The 18,990-nt window shown below is 44.8% G+C and overlaps 1 protein-coding gene across 2 annotated transcripts in view; it reads right to left on the reverse strand.

Moving 5' to 3' along the window:
- Positions 1–11,792: 11,792 nt before the first annotated feature.
- CNOT9 (CCR4-NOT transcription complex subunit 9) overlaps positions 11,793–18,990 on the reverse strand; it is a 28,392-nt gene continuing 21,194 nt past the window's right edge. Inside the window, exons 6-8 of one of the 2 annotated variants that reach the window (XM_032754504.2) lie at positions 15,813–15,911; positions 15,509–15,600; positions 11,793–14,107 (exon numbers count right to left, since the gene is read on the reverse strand). In XM_032754504.2, coding sequence (XP_032610395.1) covers positions 13,939–14,107; positions 15,509–15,600; positions 15,813–15,911 — 360 coding nt within the window. In that variant the 3' untranslated portion in view covers positions 11,793–13,938. The other variant, XM_032754506.2, reaches the window with a different exon arrangement.

The raw sequence follows: 18,990 nt of genomic DNA on the forward strand, positions 1-18,990 counted from the left end.
AAAGAACTAAGGGACTTTCATAACTCTCTCTATTACCAGGGATCTCTGATTCCCCATGGTTCTTGTCCAACCCCTATTTTGCAACCCTCAACAAACTGTTAATGAATCTATGCTAAAGCTTAGCTACTCCACTTTTTGCTTCCCTTATTGGGGGTGGGGCTCACCTCAGGAGTGGCTAGGGTTGGCACTTCTGGCCCTGCATAAGCTAAGAGGTACTTCATATAACGGGCGACTGACACAGCCAGGAGGAAAGCTGTAAGGATCAAGGAGGATAAGCTAGAGAGAACCAGGAGGTGGGAGCCCTGTAGAGCTGTTGGGATGAGGAAAGGAGTCTAGGGTACAATTTAACCAGGGTGGATAAGCATCTAGAGGGCAGAGGTAGGGACTCAGGAAAGACAGAGCTTAGAGCAGAGGCTAGTCAGAGCTTCCAGACCCTTACCGTAGGCAGGAGAGCAGAATAGCAGTCCTGTGTTTCCTGTGTCTGTGAGCTGTGCCTCCCGAGCTCTGCGATGCTGTGGGATCAGGAAGCCCAGCCTGGCTCCTTTTCTCTTTTGCTCCCCTTGCACTGGCTTGTTTCCTCCCCTCTTCTACAGCAGCTGGCTGCTGTGACTGGCGAGTTATAGCCGGAGGGAAGCAGTAAGAAGGGGAGAGGTGTGAGCTCTCTCCAGTCCAGCCCATCCAACTCTTAAAGGCCCAGGACACTGGTCAATGTGAGGGAGTAGTGGGGGTTGGGTGGGGAGAGAAGGATTAACGGCACCACATCTCTAGGGAGGAGGAGCCTGGCTGCCCTTCATCTTGATGCCAGCCCTCATTGACCCCAATCCCGCAGTAGCTCTCAAAGTGAAGGGAGTGTCCTCAGTTGCAGTGCTCTGTGAATCACTGGTTTTCCTTCTGGTTCCTGCATGTAATACGGCTGTCTTTGCCCTTATTTAATCTGGCTCCTTTCCATAGTGTCTGTTTCCACTGGCCTGCTCCTGTATCTCTGAATCCTGCCTGCAGGGCACTCACTGTAGCTCTGTCCCACAGGAAAAGAAAGAAATAAGATGGGAAAAGAGGAAGATGAGGAGAAAGGGAGAACAGGAATGATGATAGAATGTAGAGGGACAGATAGGTTAGAATCTATGTATATTTTAGGCACTCATTAAATATTGAAAGAATGCACAGATGAATGTGTGAAACAGTTCACTTTTTTTTTTAACATCCATTCATTCCTCCTACAAGCATTTGTTCAGTACCTCTGGGTTATAAGTCATAGCCCTCAGAATGGAGGTAGCACCTTCAGGACATACATGCATGTTTATAAAGATGTGTGCAGAGATGAAGCATAGGCTCAGAGGGGAACTGTGTGAAATGGTGTAATTTTGAGTGTGCTGACGTCTGGCTGACTATCATGGTTTCCACAAGCATCCCTCAACTGCCTAATATTTTACCATTAGTGATTATAGCTACATTTTTTAGTCCCATTAAAATAAAATCCTCCTAAGTGATTACTATAAAAGTCAGGATAGTGGTTACTGTTGGGAGGGGGAGGAATTGTGGCGAGATGGGATGCAGAGGGGGCTTCTGGCATAGCTAGCTAAACTCTATTTCTAGTTCTAAGTGCTAACAAGGGTCTTCACTTCATAATTTATTAAGCTATATATTCTCTTGATATACTTTTCTATATGTGTTTTTAAATTTATTTTTTTAGGTCTCATTTAAAATATATATCTGTGTTAATTTTTTTTTGAGATAAGAGTCTTGCTGTTGCCAGGCTGGAGTGCAATGGTGTGATCTTGGCTTACTGCAACCTCCACCTCCCGGGTTCAAGCAATTCTCCTGTCTCAGCCTCCTGAGTAGCTGGGATTACAGGCGCATGCTACCACCCCCAGCTACTTTTTTTTTGTATTTTAGTAGAGACGGGGTTTCACCGTGTTGCCCAGGCTGGTCTTGAGCTCCTGAGCTCAGGCAATCCACCTGCCTCGGCCTCCCAAAGTGCTAGGATTACAGGCGTAAGCCACTGCACCCAGCCGATTATAAATAATATTTTAAAAAATTCAATCCTAAGGTCAAAGTAGATTTTAAATAATTTATACCTAGGTTGGGTTGTCTATATTCTTTACTGAGAGCAGGTTTTGATAGAAGAGTAGTAGTATGAAGGAAGGGGACGCATTAAGAGGGAGGCCATTCATGGGGAACAGGAAGACTGGGGGGCATCATAGTTTAAACTGTGCTGATTTCAGATTTGACTTAATAGAGGCCCTGTTTTACATGCTTGTCTTGCTCTCCCATTTCTACTTCCCCAACATGGCCAGCTTATTTTTCCAAGCCGCACCTTCACAGTCCACACTCCTCTTCTACACCCCCAGATTATATACCATCTTTCTGAGTCACTATTTGCATCAATTTAATGCTGCCCAACCTCCTTCCCTCTTGGGTGATCTGTGAGGGGTGTTATCACTCATAGTGGATTTTCTGGGAGAGTCTAGATCTCAAATATTCTGTTTCAATGTTCTCATGAACACAACAGTATTCTTCAGCCCATATGTTCTGATTTTTGGGGCAGGAACTTGGAGACTTTCACAAAGTTAGTATGGTTCCAGAGTGCTAAGGCATGCCCACTGCAGGACTCTCATGAAACAGAGGGAGGGAGCAGACAGACAGGGCCTCCCAGGCACAGTAAATGTCCATCTGGTATGGTTATTCCTATTTCCACCATGATCCTGGATGGCCCTTCTCCCACTGTTGTCTATTATTAACAGATCCAGAAACCTGATCAGGGCAGTAGCAGCAGAGGGACTTTCTGGGAACCATGCCCAGGAAAAGCCCAGAAGCCCTAAACTGAAATGAAGCAGCAGCTGGTAAAGAAGACCTAAACATGGTACTCTCGCCCTGCCACCCAGGCCTGCCTAGACCTTCTTCCTGACATCCAGAGCAGATGCCACCCAATTAAATGTCTCCGCTTGTCAGGACACTCAGGCTGGAAAGTCCGAGATCAGTTCCCCAGACTATCCAACCAAACTACTCAAACTTCTGACATAAAGCCCAACTCCTTCCTGATCAAAAACGCAACTCAAAACAGTAAATTCCATTTAAAAATCATCAACATAAGGCCAGGCACAGTGGCTCACACCTGTAATTCCAGCACTTTGGGAGGCCGAGGTGGGAGGACTGCTTGAGTCCAGAAGTTTCAGACCAGCCAGGGCAACACAGCAAGACTCTGTCTCTTAAAAAAAAAAATTAGGGCTGGGCACGGTGGTTCACGCCTGTAATCCCAGAACTTTGGGAGGCCGAGGTGGGCAGATGACGAGGTCAGGAGTTTGAGACCAGCCTGACCAACATGGTGAAACCCGATCTCAACTAAAATATAAAAATTAGCCAGGCATGGTGGCATGTGCCAGTAATCCCAGCTACTCAGGAGGAGGCTGAGGCAGGAGAATTGCTTGAACCCGGGAGGCAGAGGTTGCAGTGAGCCAAGATCGCAACACTGCACTCCAGCCTGGGCGACAGAGCAAGGCTCTGTCTCAAAAAAAAAAAATAAAAAAAAAAGGACTGGGCACGGTGGCTCATGCCTGTAATCCCAGCACTTCAGGACGCCGAGGCAGGTGGATCACTTGAAGTGAGGAGTTCGAGACCAGCCTGGTGCCTGGTCAACACGGTGAAACCCAGTCTGTACTAAAAATACTAAAATTAGCCAAGCATGGTGGTACATGCCTGTAATCCCAGCGACTCAGGAGGCTGAGGCAGGAGCATTGTTTGAACCTGGGAGGCAGAGGTTGCAGTGAGCTGAGATGGTGCCATTGCACTCCAGCCTGGGTGGGTGACAGAGCGAGATTGTGTCTCAAAAAAAAAAAAAAAAAAAATTCAATATGAAACCACCTGTAGAATTAAAAGCCAGGATATATAACTTCAAAAGACCAGAGAATATACATATATATATATATATAGCCACTCCGCCATTCTAACAAAATTTAAAAGCAGAGTCCCAGTTCTGCTATTAAATTCTTTAAGTGGGCGTGGGGAGTGGGCAACAAGGTGGTATTAAAAAACCCAGAGAACAAGATGATGGAAAGTAGAATAAAAAATACAAATAGTATTTTACACCAAGAAAACTTTCAGAAAAGGTCATAAAACAAAATATAAGTATGTGCTATTGGTAAGAGTCATGTCTACAGGCTGGGCACGGTGGCTCATGCCTGTAATCCCAACACTTTTGGAGGCCAAGGCAGGCAGATCACTTGAGGCCAGGAGTTCGAGACTAGCCTGGCCAGCATTGTGAAACCCCATCTCTACTAAAAATAAAAAAAACAGCCAGGCATCATGGTGCATCCCTGTAAGGCCAACTACTCTGGAGGCTGAGGCAGGAGAATCACTTGAACACAGGAGGTAGAGGTTGCAGTGAGCCAAGTTCGTGCCACTGCCACTGCACTCCAGCCTGGGTGACAGAGCAAGACTTCTCCTTAAAAAAGAAAAAAAAAGAGTCACATCTACAAAAAGGTGTTACTAAAAAAAAAAAAAGAAAAGGCCGGGCGGGGTGGCTCACGCCTGTAATCCCAGCACTTTGGGAGGCCAAGGCAGGTGGATCACTTGACATCAGGAGTTCGAGACCAGCCTGACCAACATGGAGAAACCCCATCTCTACTAATAAATATAAAAAATTAGCCGGGCGTGGTGGTGCATGCCTCTAATCCCAGCTACTCGGGAGGCTGAGGCAGAAGAATCGCTTGAACCTGGGAGGCGGAGGTTGCGGTGAGCCGAGATCGCACCATTGCACTCCAGCCTGGGCAACAAGAGTGAAACTCTGTCTCAGGAAAAAGAAAACAAAAAGAAAAAAGTTCCAGCCTGGACAACATAGCAAGACCTTGGCTCTACAAAAAAGTAAACACTCTCTTTTAGTCCCAGCTACTTGGGAGACTGAGATGGAAGGATCACTTGAGCCCAGGAGTTAGAGGCTTCAGTGAGCCACGATCATGCTACTGCACTCAAGCCTGGGCGACAGAGTGAGATTCTGTCTCAAAAAATAAAATAAAATAAAAGTTGAAAGTTAAAGGAAAGTGGCTGTGTATGGTGGCTCACTCACGCCTGTAATCCCAGCACTTTGGGAGGCTGAGGTGGGCGGATCATGTAAGGCCAGGAGTTTGAGACCAGCCAGGCCAACAATGGTGAAATCCCCAGCTCTACAAAAAATAAAAAAATTAGCCGAACATGGTGGCACATGCCTGTAATCACAGATACTCGGGAGGCTGAGGCTCAAGAATTGCTTGAGGCCGGGCATGGTGGCTCACGCCTGTAATTCCAGTACTTTGGGAGGCCAAGAGGATCACAAGGTCAGGAGTTCGAGACCAGCCTGGCCAGCAGGGAGAACCCCTCCCACCCCCCACAATCTCTACTAAAAATACAAAATTAGCTGGGAGTGGTGGCGCATGCTTGTAATCTCAGCTACTCAGGAGGCTGAGGCTGGAGAATCGCTTGAACCCAGGAGGTGGAGGTTGCGGTTAGCCAAGATCACGCCATTGCACTCCAGCTTGGGCAACAAGAGCAAAACTCTGTCTCAAAAAAAAAAAAAAAAAAAAAGAATTGCTTGAATTCGGTAGGCAGAGGTTGCAGTGAGCCGAGATCATGCCACTGCAGTCCAGCCTGTGTGACACAGCAAGACCCTCTCTCGAAAAAAAAAAAAAAAGTTAAAGGAAGAACTCCAATTTTGTTCTTTTAAGATTGCCTTGGCCATGCACGGTGGCTCATGCCTATAATCGCAGCACTTTTGGAGCCCAGGAGTTTGAGACCAGCCTAGGCACATAGTAAGATTTTGTCTCTATAAAAAATAAAAATATGGCCGAATGCAGTGGCTCACACCTGTAATCCCAGCACTTTGGGAGGCCGAGGTGGGTGGATTACGAAGTCAGCAGGTCAAGACCAGCCTGACCAAGATGGTGAAATCCTGTCTCTACTAAAAATACAACAAAAAAAATTAGCCAGGCATGGTGGCGGACACCTGTAATCCCAGCTACTCGGGAGACTGAGGCAGAGAATTCTTGAACCCGGGAGGTGGAGGTTGCAGTGAGCCGAGATCGTGCCACTGCACTCCAGCCTGGGCAACAGAGCAAGACTCCGTCTCAAAATAAGTAAATAAATAAATAATAAATTAAAAAAATAAAAATAAAAATATTAGCTGACTGTGGTGGTGCACATTTGTAGTCCTAGCTACTTGGGAGACTGAGGTGGAAGAACTGTTTGAGCCCAGGAGGGTGAGGCTGCAGTGAGCCATGCACTCCAACATGGGTGACATGCACTGCACTGCACTCCAACATGGTTGACAGAGACCCTGTCTCAAAAAAAAAAAAATCTCCTCAGCTCTTCTGGCAAAATTTTAGAATCAGCTTACTAATTTTCAGAAAAATAAACCTGCTGGGATTTTACTTAGAACTGAGTTTAACAAGCAGATCAATTTGAGAGAATTGGCATCCTCATAGTATTTTTAATATTGTTTTCCAATCTATGGAGATGATATATTCCTTCAATTATATAGCTTTTTAATTTCTCTCCACAATGTTTCATCGTTTTCAATGTAAAGGTTCTGCACACTATTTGATATATCTATTTCTAGCTACTTGATTTCTTATGCTTTATAAACTATTTTTGAAATTTTACTTTCTATTTATTGTTGTATATGAAAACATATAATTGACTTTTTTGTTTTTTGAGACAAAGTCTCACTCTGTTGACCAAGCTGGAATGCAGTGGCGAGATCTCGGCTCACTACAACCTCCACCTCCTGGGTTCAAGCGATTCTTCTGCCTCAGCCTCCCAAGTAGCTGGGACTACAGGCACGCGCCACCATGCCTAGCTAATTTTTGTATTTTTAGTAGAGACGGGGTTTCACTATTTTGGCCAGGCTGGTCTTGAACTCTTGACCTTGTGATCCTCCCGCCTTGGCCTCCCAAAGTGCTGAGATTACAGGCTTGAGCCACCGTGCCCGGCCATAATTGATCTTTTTTTTTTTTGTATATTGACCTTATAGTCTGTGACCTTGCTAAATTCACTTATTAATATTATTTTTTGAGATGGAGTCTTGCTCTGTTGCCCAGGCTGGAGTGCGGTGGCGTGCTCTCGGCTCACTGCAACCTCTGCCTCCCGGGTACAAGCCTGCTTCAGCCTTCTGAGTAGCTGGGATTATAGGCACGTGCCACCACGCCCGGCTAATTTTTGTATTTTTAGTAGAGATGGGATTTCACCATGTTGGTCAGGCTGGTCTTGAACTCCTGATCTCGTGATCTGCCCACCTCGGCTTCCCAAAGTTCTGGGATTACAGGCGTGAGCCACCACGCCTGGCCTCACTTATTACTTTTTAGGGGTTTGTAGGTTATTTCAGATTATCTACGTACACAGTCATGTTAGCAAATACCAAGGGTTTTTTTTTTTTCCTTTAAAATCTTTTTTTTTACTGGCTGATAAATGGAGGTGTGATAGTGGACAAATGTGTTTAATTCCTTGTCTGATAAATAATATAATACTTTATTGAGAAGTTTACTGTAGAGTTTTTGTTGATACTTTTTTTTTCCTTTTTTTTTTTTTTCGAGACAGAGTCTCACTCTGTCACCTAGGCTAGAGCACAGTGGCACAATCTCGGCTCACTGCAACCTCCACCTCCCAGGTTCAAGCGATTCTCCTGACTCAGCCACCTGAGTAGCTGAGGTTACAGGCACCTGCCACCACGCCTGGCTAATTTTTGTATTTTTAGTAGATCTGGGGTTTCACCATGTTGGCCAGGCTGGTCTCAAACTCCTCAGGTGATCTGCCTGCCTTGGCCTCCCAAAGTGTTGGGATTACAGGTGTGAGCCACTGCGCCCGGCCTGTAGACCTCTTGTCTGTATCTATCTAGATGATTGTGTGAGTTTTCTCCTTTTATGTTGATATATGAATTGCACTGTATTTTTTTGAGATAGAGTCTCACTCTTGCATAGGCTGGAGTGCAGTGGCACAATCTTGGCTCACTGTAACCTCTGCCTCCCCGGTTCAAGTGATTCTCCTGCCTCAGCCTCCCGAGTAGCTGAAATTACAGGTGTGCACCACCACACCCAGCTAATTTTTGTGTTTTTAGTAGAGACAGGTTTTTACCACGTTGGCCAGGCTGGTCTCGAACTCCTGACCTCAAGTGATCCACCCGTCTTGGCCTCCCAAAGTGCTGGGATTACAGGCATGAGCCACCGCGCCTGGTAATTGATTTTCAAGTATTGAATCAATCTTCTGTTTTTGCAATAGATCCCAATTAGATCTAATGCATTATCTCATATATATATATATATATTTTTTTTTTTTTGAGACAGAGTCTCGCTCTGTCGCCCAGGCTGGAGTGCAGTGGCGCAATCTCAGCTCACTGCAAGCTCCGCCTCCCGGGTTCACGCCATTCTCCTGCCTCAGCCTCTCCGAGTAGCTGGGACTACAGGCGCCCGCCACCATGCCCGGCTAATTTTTTGTATTTTTAGTAGAGACGGGGTTTCACCGTGGTCTCGATCTCCTGACCTCGTGATCCGCCCGCCTCAGCCTCCCAAAGTGCTGGGATTACAAGCGTGAGCCACCGCGCCTGGCCAATTTTTGTATTTTTAGTAGAGACGGGGTTTTCACATGTTGGCCAGACTGGTCTTGCACTCCTGGCTTTGAGTAATCCACCCGTCTCAGCCTCCCAAAGTGCTGGGATTATGGGTGTGAGCCACCACACCTGGCCAAGGTTATATATTTCTTATTTTATTTTATTTTATTTTTTTGAGACAGAGTCTCGCTGTTGCCCAGGCTGGAGTGCAGTGGCACAATCTCAGCTCACCGCAAGCTCTACCTCCCAGGTTCACGTCATTCTCCTGCCTCAGCCTCCTGAGTAGCTGGGACTACAGGTCCCCGCCACCACACCTGGCTAATTTTTTGTATTTTTTAGTAGAGACAGGGTTTCACTGTGTTAGCCAGGATGGTCTCGATCTCCTGACCTCGTGATCCACCCGCCTTGGCCTCCCAGAGTACTGGGATTGCAGGCGTGAGCCACCGTGCCTGGCCATATATTTCTTTTTACTCACGGCACCCTCCAACTCCTGGGCTCAAGCAATCCTCTTGCCTCAGCCTCCCAAGTAGCTGGGACTACGGTCGGCTGCGCACGGTGGCTCATGTCTGTAATCCCAGCACTTTGAGAGGCTGAGGTGTGCGGATCACGAGGTCAGGAGTTTGAGACCAGCCTGGCCAATATGGAGAAACCCCGTTTCTACTAAAACACACACACACACACAAAAGTAGCCTGCCATGGTGGCATGCGCCTGTAATCCCAGCTACTTGAGAGGCTGAGGCAGAATTGCTTGAACCCAAGAGGCAGAGGTTGCAGTGAGCTGAGATCATGCCACTGCTCCAGCTGCGGCGGCAGAGCAAGACTTTGGTCCTGTTATGTTGTCCAAGCTAGTCTTGAACTCCTGCCCTCAAGTGATACTCCTATCCTGGCCTCTGAAAGTGTTGGGATTACAGGTGTGAGTCACTTACATCATGCCATCATTTGAATTTTCTTAGGGTCTTGCTGTAACCTAGACTGGAATTCAGTAGTGTGATGGTGGCTCACTGCAGTCTTGAGCTCCTAGGCTCAAGCAATCCCCCGACTTCAGTAGCTGGGACTACAGATGTGCATCACCATGCCTAACTTTCTAATTTTTTGGTGGAGACAGAGTCTCACTATGTGGCCCAGGCTGCTCTTGGCCTCAAGCAATCCTCCCACCTTTTCCTCCCAAAGTATTGGAATTACAGGCATGAACCACAGAACCCAGCTTTCCTTTTTTTTGTCTCTGTCGCCCCGGCTGGAGTGCAGTGGCACAATCTCAGTTCACTGCAACCTCAGCCTGCCGTGTTCAAGCAATTCTCTTGCCTCAGCCTCCCAAGTAGCTGGGATTACAGGTGCCCGCCACCACGCCTGGCTATTTTTTGTATTTTCAGTAGAGACGGGGTTTCACCATATTGGCCTGGCTGGTCTCGACCTCCTGACCTCAAGTGATCCAACTGCCTTGGCCTCCCAAAGTGCTAGGATTACAGGCAAGAGCCACCCCACCCCGCTCCCAGCTTTATCACTTAACCAAAAATATTTTCTAGGCTGGGCAAGGTGGCTCATGCCTGTAATCCCAGCACTTTGGGAGGCCAAGGTGGGCAGATCACTTCAAGTCAGGAGTTCAAGACCAGCCTGGCCCACATGGTGAAACGTCTCTACTAAGAAAATACAAAAATTAGGTGGGTATGGTGGCATGTGCCTATAATCCCAGCTACGTAGGAGGCTGAAGCAGGAGAATCACTTGAACCCAGGACGCAGTGGTTTCAGTGAGCTGAGATCACGCCACTGCACTCCAGCCTGGGTAACAGAGACTCTTCCTCAAAAACATATGTATCTATATGTATAGATATAGATATATATGTATTTTTTTCTAATTTCCTTTGTGATTTTTTTGACCCATGGGTTATTTAGAATCGTACTGCCTAAGTTTCAAACAGCTAGGGACTTTCTAGTTATTTTTCCTAGCTTACTCCCACTGTGGTCAGAGAATATTGTATTAAATTTTTTGAAAATTTTTTGAGGCTTGATGGCCCAGCTATGATCAGTTCTGTTAAATGCTTAGGTGTAATTAAAAAGAATATGTATACTATTGGTTAAGAGTGCAGTGTTCTATGCATGTCAATTAAGCCAGGTATGTTAATTGTTATTCAAATTTTCTGCTTGTTGGACAGGCACAGTGGCTCATGCCTGTAATCCCAGCACTTTGGGAGGCTGAGGGTGGCAGATCACCTTAGGCCAGGAGTTCAAGAACAGCCTGGCCAACACGGCAAAACCCCGTCTCTACTAAAAATACAAAAATTAGCAGGATGTGGCGGCGGGCCGCTGTAATCCCAGATACTCAGGAGGCTGAGGCAGGAGAATTGCTTAAACCTGTGAGGCAGAGGTTGCAGTGAGCTGAGATCGTGGCATTGCACTCCAGCTTGGGCAACAAGAGTGAAACTCCGTTTCCCAAAAACAAAACAAAACAAACCAACAAATTTTCTGCTTGTTATATCTGCTTTTGAAATAAACATCAAAATATTTTTCCAAAAATTACATTCCATAATGTATCAGGAAAGAAAAATATAATTTCATTCTAAGGTTTCCTATTCCAAATTTTTTTGAGTTTTTGAAAGCAACAACTTTGTATATCTCCCTTTTCCTAGCCTTTAAGCAGCAGGAACAATGAGCAGAGGAATAATATGTAGTTAGTAAGCAAGGCATACTCTGAAGGCTACCAGTGCTGCTCCTGTTTCACCAGTGAAACAGGCCACAGGCCCTCTAAGGCCCTTGAAAAAAGAACGTGGAAGCATAGGTCAGCTGTGTTCCACTGACAGCCAGGCATGGAAACAATCCTGGAGATGTGCTCCAAGCCTTGAACTTGAGGAAATGAACATCAAAGTTCATAAGATGTTTCAAGCATTACCTTGTCACTATGGAAGTCTCTCCCTACACTGGCACTAAGTTCTGGCCAATATGGCCAGGAGTAAAGTTCTGTCCCAGTAAAACACACTTTTATCAGGTAAAGGGCATCATCCCCGCTCCCAGCCTCCCAAACAGCTTTTGTACCTCAGATGGAGATTCCCCAAAAAACACGTTCACAAAAGAACCACTACTGCCATCTTGGCAGGGCAGTGTGTGTGTGTGTGTGTGTGTGTGTTGTGTAGGTAGACAGAGGGTTTAGAAGCAGGCATGACAAGGATCACCTGACCAAAGTGCCTAGTTACCCATATACTGACAGAATAAAATCTCCAGTGTAAAGGAAAAATTATTTTTACAAAAACAGAAGCATGTTTTATTTCAATCCTGTTAAGGGAGAGGGATGGAAAACACAAAATAAGGGGAGGGGTCTCTTTATATAATACACACATCAGGATCAACTACAATGAATAATACCCATTCCACCCCTCCCCCACCAACTCCTATGTGGGTTCCAAGGCCAGCTGAGAATAGATGGGACAAGAATTAAGACACTTTGGCACAGTAACATGGCCAATGCACCGAAAGATGGAGAGAGGAGAATTTCCCAGGGAGCAAGGCCCTGGGCCTCAGCTGCTTCCCCAGTGGAGGGGGAATGAGAAAACTTTGGCTCAGCAGGAAGGCGGTTGTTAAAAATCTGGGTTACCTTAACTGGACTCTCCAGATCGCAGACTACAGGCTGAATAGAGTCAAGATGTCTATCCAATCCATTCTGTTCTCTGCTTTCTCTAAGATCACTTCACTTCAGGCTTGCCATTCTTGAGGGTTGGCCTGCTTCTCCTCTTCATCTTGGAAGGCAGGGGGAGTAAGTGCTTATTCTGCCCTTCCTGTATCTAAGCCACTTAATTACTATTTTCTCGGCTCTAAAGAGACAGAAGCCAACTAACAAGTCCGGCTCTCTTTGTGAAAGTCGGCTTGAAAGAGCCCTTGTGTTGGCAAAACTGCCTCTGCAAATGGTTTTTTTTTTTTTTTTTTTTTGAGCCTGCCCCTTATAGACCCTCCCCAAACTTGTTCAGACACCTCAACTGTGTGAGATGTGGGCAGAAAAGACTTGGTCCCTCTCCAGAGTTGGATTAAGCAATCCCATCTTTGATTGGAGATGGGGATGAGAAAGCAGGTGCTAGCAGGGGAAAGGACTGGGGAAAGCAAGGCAGTTTACACTAGGTTGCAGATTCAAGCCTGTGGATCGTGAAGAGCCACCTAAGCTCCAGAGAAGAGGAAATCTCTGACATGATATGAACAAGTGAGTATTTTAGCGGCAACCCTGTAATTCCCATAGACCAAAAGAGAATGTGTCAAAAAAAAAAGACTGAGTGAGCAGAACCCAGACCCCCATCTTCAAACTGAATAAAATTAATTCATATACCTAATACTGCTCAAGTACAATCATGAAGACAGATGGAGCTGCTGAAATTCATACTAAAACAAAGAAAAGCATCAAGTGGACTGTCACCTTAATCCCAAGCACCTCCCTTTTAGAGTTATCGAGAAAATATCTGTGAAAACTTGGATTGAAGGTGAGGTCCACCACCGCCCCTTGTCCCCCAATAAAATACCCTTCCAAGACAGCCTGATTAATTAAGACGTCTGCTTTAAGTTTAACAGAAGGGAAGTTCAAAAAGGGAAAGCACTGAGATTTGGGAAAACTAGCAGCTAAAGCCAGAAACAAGGTTAAGGTCCTTGTGGCATTCCGGACTGGGAGTAGAATGGGAGAAGGAAGGGAAACAGGTGGTGGGTTCCTGCTGTCCTCTGGCTTTACATCTTTCCCCTGCCCTCCCATTTCTCCCAACAGCTTGATGCAGCTATTGGCCTGCCAGAGGGGATGTAATGCCCAGACCAACTTTTTATTGAGCTTATGCAGCTAACAGACTTGTAAACAGTGCCAATTGACAAAGTTTTGCTGAATATTACAGCTTGTGCCCACTAAACACACCTCTCTCTGAGATTAAAAACAAAAAAACCAAAGTAAACAAACACTGAGAGAGAATGAAGAGACACATCTTGAGTCTTCTAGGAAGGCAAAATAAAAAACGCCACATGGCTTGGTCCCAGGCGTTCACCATGCCTAGAGTGCTGCTGCTATCACCACTGTCTCCCCTCCCTGCCAGTGGCTAGGTAGAGGTAGGGGAGAAGGGTCATCTTGGACATGCTGCAAATACAGCATTTGCTGGTGTTGACACCCTCCTGGGGCTGTGGTGGCAGACTGCTGTGTCAGGAGCCCATTTCCTGGGAGTAGCAGAGGGAGCCCAGGTCCTCAAGACAGCCTGAGATGGCAGCCCATACACCTCAGCAGGGGTACCTTGCCCCTTTTCTCCAGTGCGGTTCAGCATTGAGGTTGTCTATTCCCAGTCGGTGATAAAACCTGAGCTGTTTTTCTCATAGGTTGCCCCTCCCTTCCCCAACTTGGGGGAGTAGTGGGAGGGAACAGGGAAGGATCACTGAGGGGGCAGGGGGATACCCCGGGGATCGGTGACCTGGCCCTCTTGCAGGTTCTTCACCAGTTGTGCAAGCCAGCGTTTCGTGGTGGTGTCATCTTTTAGCACCTGGGCGAAGGTTGTGTCTTTCAGCTGGTCAGGGAGGCACTGCCTGAGTGCTTCACGTGCCCTACATCAGAAACAAACAAACCAACCAGGGAGACCAACAAATAAACCCGCATTTTGTGGACAGGGAAGAGCCCCCTTCTTAGACATAAATATTTAGAATACTGTGAATCTATGGCTCCTTAAGAAGCTATTAAAATTCTCTAAAGCTATATTAGGCATAGGCTCAGAGATCTCCAAAATCTGTATCCACAAACATTTTCTGAATGATGCCCCAATGTAGAATTTCATGAAAAAGCGAAATTAAAAGGTTCAATAGTTTACTTCCATTCAAACAGCTTTCTGATTTATTAAATACTGTCAAAATACTCATGTTAGAAATATATGGATTATGGCAAATAAAATATTTCAAAAATCAGTACATTAACAAGGATAGCATCAAACTTATGATAACTTAATGAATTTTAATTCTATACTAAGTTATCAATTTGTGTCTTTACAGAAATTGCTTCAGTTTTATGGTTAAAAACCTTAATAAGAGATGAGCAGTGAAAACAAAACTATGGTAGCAGTATTATCAGATGAACTTTTAAACGTTTCATTTTCTTTGAAAAGATGACCAGCAGAAAGTCAAATCTGAAAACCTAAAAAAGGTAAATGTTAACTATGTATAGAGCTATTTTAAACGAAGTTATAGTTTTTGCACTCAGACTAGTTTTCTTTGTACAAGTAGAATTTTAAATAAACACATTTTTAAACTTTGGTGAAAACAAGAACCACTGAAGAACAGGATAAAATGGTCAACAAACAGGTAGGGCTTGAATAAACTCAGTGGCAGGAGACTGAGTTCACATTAAATCAAATCAAGCTAGCTCTGTTCCCAGGAACACAGAAATCGCTCCATTATGTGGTTTAGCAGAATATGAGCAAGTTGCTTTCAGCATGAATTATGGATTTACAAAGCAAAAGGTCAAACATTTCTAAAATGCATTATATCTACAATGTATGATTTCTGGCAGAAAGATTACGAACATAAGCAGATAAAATAATTAGCTCAAGAAACTTATAGGAATCAAGGAGAGAATTGGAAATAGAATTCAAGAGCCCCCTGGGCTGTGTTCCTTCTTAAGAGATCTTTGAAAATATACTTCTCTTTCTGACCACATAGAGTAGCAACAGAAAATTCAAACAACAGGAGTAATGCATCATAAGGTTTCCCTTGGAATCGCCTAGACTCTCTGGAATTTCACAGTAGGATGGAGAGTTACAGTAAGAAGATGAAACTGATGGCTACTAAAATTCAGCATTTCAAATTTTAAAAGGAATCTAAGTTCTGTCTCAGACAAATTAAATGTAGTTATATCCCCACTTCCCTGTCCTAAAGACATAGGAGCTATGCCATGAGATTAGGAAACTGTTCAGCAGAGTATTTCCCTAAAGTCCTATACATCCTATAAATGTTTACCTGGGGTTATCTGAAAGTCGAAGGTAACATCTCACTACATGCTTCAGCAGACGGGCAGAAGGCTCTTTGGATAGCTGCAGGACCATCTTACCCTGTTTCCCCCAAAATAAGGGGAGGGGTTGGAAAAAACACACAAAACACAAACAAATTCTAATTGACATCAGAAATCAGACAGTCCAAGAATCATAAAAGGTTCCAAAATTGTTATTTCTAGTCAGAAGACTGAAGTTGTTCAATGCCAGTTATAAAGAGATTAAGCTTGTGATGAGAAGTAGTTGTAAAGGGGACAGATGAAAGAACTCACCAAGATCATGGCAACATGGGAGAAACGCTCATATGTCTGACATATATAAGCCAAACCAGTGTCATCTAACAAGATCTTCTGGAGGATGAATGTGGCAACCTGAAGCAAAACAAAATCGAAGAGTTCATAAAGTTGCTTAATCTTCTCACTTTCTACTCATTTTCCCAGGCATGACTATCAGTCAGAAAATTGAGCAAGCAGGGATCCTTGTATATTATGTACAACTTTATCATATATGTATAGTACAAAGAATAATAAATATTACCATATTGAACATTACTTTGTACCAGTTTTTTTTTCTAGAGGCTTTACATGCTTATCTTATTTTTATAATAAATCGATGAGGTAGGTACCATTATTATTCTCACTTTACATACAAGGGTAGGTTCTGCGTAATTATCAAATTCTTAAAAACTCAGAGACCTTCTCATTTATAGAGTACCTACTATGTGCCAGGTATAACTGTTAATCGATAATGCACCAGGTTAAGATCCCAAGTGACAAAGTTACTGTGGCAGAGCTGAGATCCAAGCCTCATTTGAATATCTAAGGCTCTTCTCTTTTCCATAGCCCAAGATAATTTATTCAGCTATGCCTCCTCTCTTCCAGATGAAGTAAGGCCTTTCTTTTTTTTTTTTTTTCTTTTCTTTTTTTTAGATGGAGTCTCACTCTGTCGCCCAGCCTGGAGTGCAGTGGCTCCATCTCAGCTCACTGCAACCTCTGCCACCCTCGTTCAACTGATTCTCCTGCCTCAGCCTCCCGAGTAGCTAGGATTACAGGCTCCTGCCACCATGCCTGGCTAATTTTCGTATTTTTAGTAGAGACGGGGTTTCACCATCTTGGCCAGGCTGGGCTTGAATTCCTTGACCTCGTGATCCACCTGCCTTGACCTACCAAAGTGCTGGGATTACAGGCATGAGCCACTGCACTCGGCTGAGGTAAGGCCTTTTTTGTTCTTAGAAGATCTTGAAGAAATAAGATTTTTAAGCTTCTCTTTGAAGATTATTCTAACAGTAATAAAACATATCCTGGCTGTGAAGCTTATATGTGGCCTCAATTTTTCCCTCAACTTGAGCTCATTAGCTCTTACATAGAAGAGATATTAAAATATTAGTTAAATTTAAATCAGACAATCACGATAATGACACTCTTTCTTGGCTGCTCATCAAAATGAACTGTGGAATTATTTTACTATTTTACTGGGGTTATAACACTGTAGTAGGCTGAATAATGGCTCTCAAAGATATCCAGGCCCTAATCACCAAACTCTGCAAATGTTACCTTAAATGAAAAATGGGACTTTGCAGATGTGATTAAGTTAAGGATCTTGAGATGGGAGATTATCGCTGTTTATCCAAGTAGGCCTTAAATGTAATAACGAAGTTTCCTCAAAAGCGATGTAGAGAAGGCCAAAGTGGCCCATGCTGGTAATCTCAGCACTTTGGGAGGCCAAGATGGGAGGATTGCTTGAGGCCAGGAGTTCAAGGATGTAGTGAGTTATGATTACGCCACTGCATTCCAGCCTGGGCGACAGAGAAAACCCCATCTCTTAAAAAAAACCAAAAAACAAAAAACGAAAAACAACAACAACAAAAAAAAGAGAGATGTAGAGAGAGACTTTTTTTTTTTTTTTAGATGGAGTCTCGCTCTGTCGCCCAGGCTGGAGTGCAGTGGCGCAATCTCGGCTCACTGCTAGCTCCGCCTCCTGGGTTCACGCCATTCTTCTGCCTCAGCCTCTCTGAGTAGCTGGGACTACAGGCGCCCGCCACCACGCCCGGCTAATTTTTTTGTATTTTTAGTAGAGACGGGGTTTCACCGTGGTCTCGATCTCCTGACCTCATGATCCGCCCGCCTCGGCCTCCCAAAGTGCTGGGATTACAAGCGTGAGCCACCGCGCCCGGCCGTAGAGAGAGATTTTACCACAAAGGAGAAAGTAATGTGACAAGCAGAGAGAGATTTGAACATGCCACATCGCTGGCTCTGAAGAGGGAGGGGGCCATAATCCAGGGAATGCAAGAAATGCAGTTCTAGAAGCTGGAAAAGTCAAGAAAAAGACTCTCCTCTGTATCCTCCAGAGAAAGCATGACCCTCCTGATACATTGACTTTAGATTGGTGAAACTCATTCAGAACTTGTGACTTTCAAAACTATAAAACAGTAAACTTGCATTGCCCCTAACCTTGTAGCTTGTGATAATTTGTTATAGCAGCAGGTTATATAGGAACCTAACATAAACATATACACAGTAAAGTGTGTTAAGTGCACTAATCTTAAGTGTACCTTGAATTTTTACCTATGTACACATTATGTACTATAACCAGATTAAAATACAGAATATTGTATAAAATACAGAATATTTGGGAGGTGGAGGCAGGCAGATTGCCTGAGCTTAGGAGTTCAAGACTAGCATGGGCTACATGGCAAAACTCCATCTCTACTAAAAATACAAAAAATTAGCTGGGTGTGGTGGTGTGTGCCTGTAGTCCCAGCTACTCAGGAGGCTGAGGCATGAGAATTGCTTGAACCTGGGAGGCGGAGGTTGCAGTGAGCCGAGATCACTCCACTTCACTCCAGCCTGGGTGACAGAGTGAGACGGTCTCAAAAAAAAAAAAAAAGAAAAGAAAAAAGCAGTATTTCTACCAACTCAGGATTCCATCATTCCCTTATACCTTTCCCCAGTCAATGTCCTTCCCTCAGAGGTAACCACGAATCCAACTTACTGCCAGTAATTGGCTTTGCTTGTTCTTAAACTTCACATGATCAACATACAGTATGAATTCCCATGTGTCTGGCTTCTTTTGCTCAACAATGCCTTTGACAGTCATCCATATATTGAATATTTAAAATAAAAAGCTTAAAAATAGCCAGGTAGGCTGGGTGTGGTGGCTCACGCCTGTAATCCTAACACTTTGGGAGGCCGAGGCGGGCGGATCACGAGGTCAGGAGATCGAGACCATCCTGGCTAACACAGTGAAACCCCGTCTCTACTAAAAATACAAAAAATTAGCCAGGCGAGGTGGCGGGTGCCTATAGTCCCAGCTGCTCAGGAGGCTGAGGCAGGGGAATGGCATGAACCCTGGGGGGGCGGAGCCTGCAGTGAGCCGAGATTGCGCCACTGCACTCCAGCCTGGGCGACAGCGAAAAAAAAAAAAAAAACCAGGTGGAGGGTGTCCATATCA

This window comes from Hylobates moloch, unplaced genomic scaffold (genome assembly GCF_009828535.3).
Source record: "Hylobates moloch isolate HMO894 unplaced genomic scaffold, HMol_V3 SCAFFOLD_1, whole genome shotgun sequence".
Classification (NCBI taxonomy): Eukaryota; Metazoa; Chordata; class Mammalia; order Primates; family Hylobatidae; genus Hylobates; species Hylobates moloch.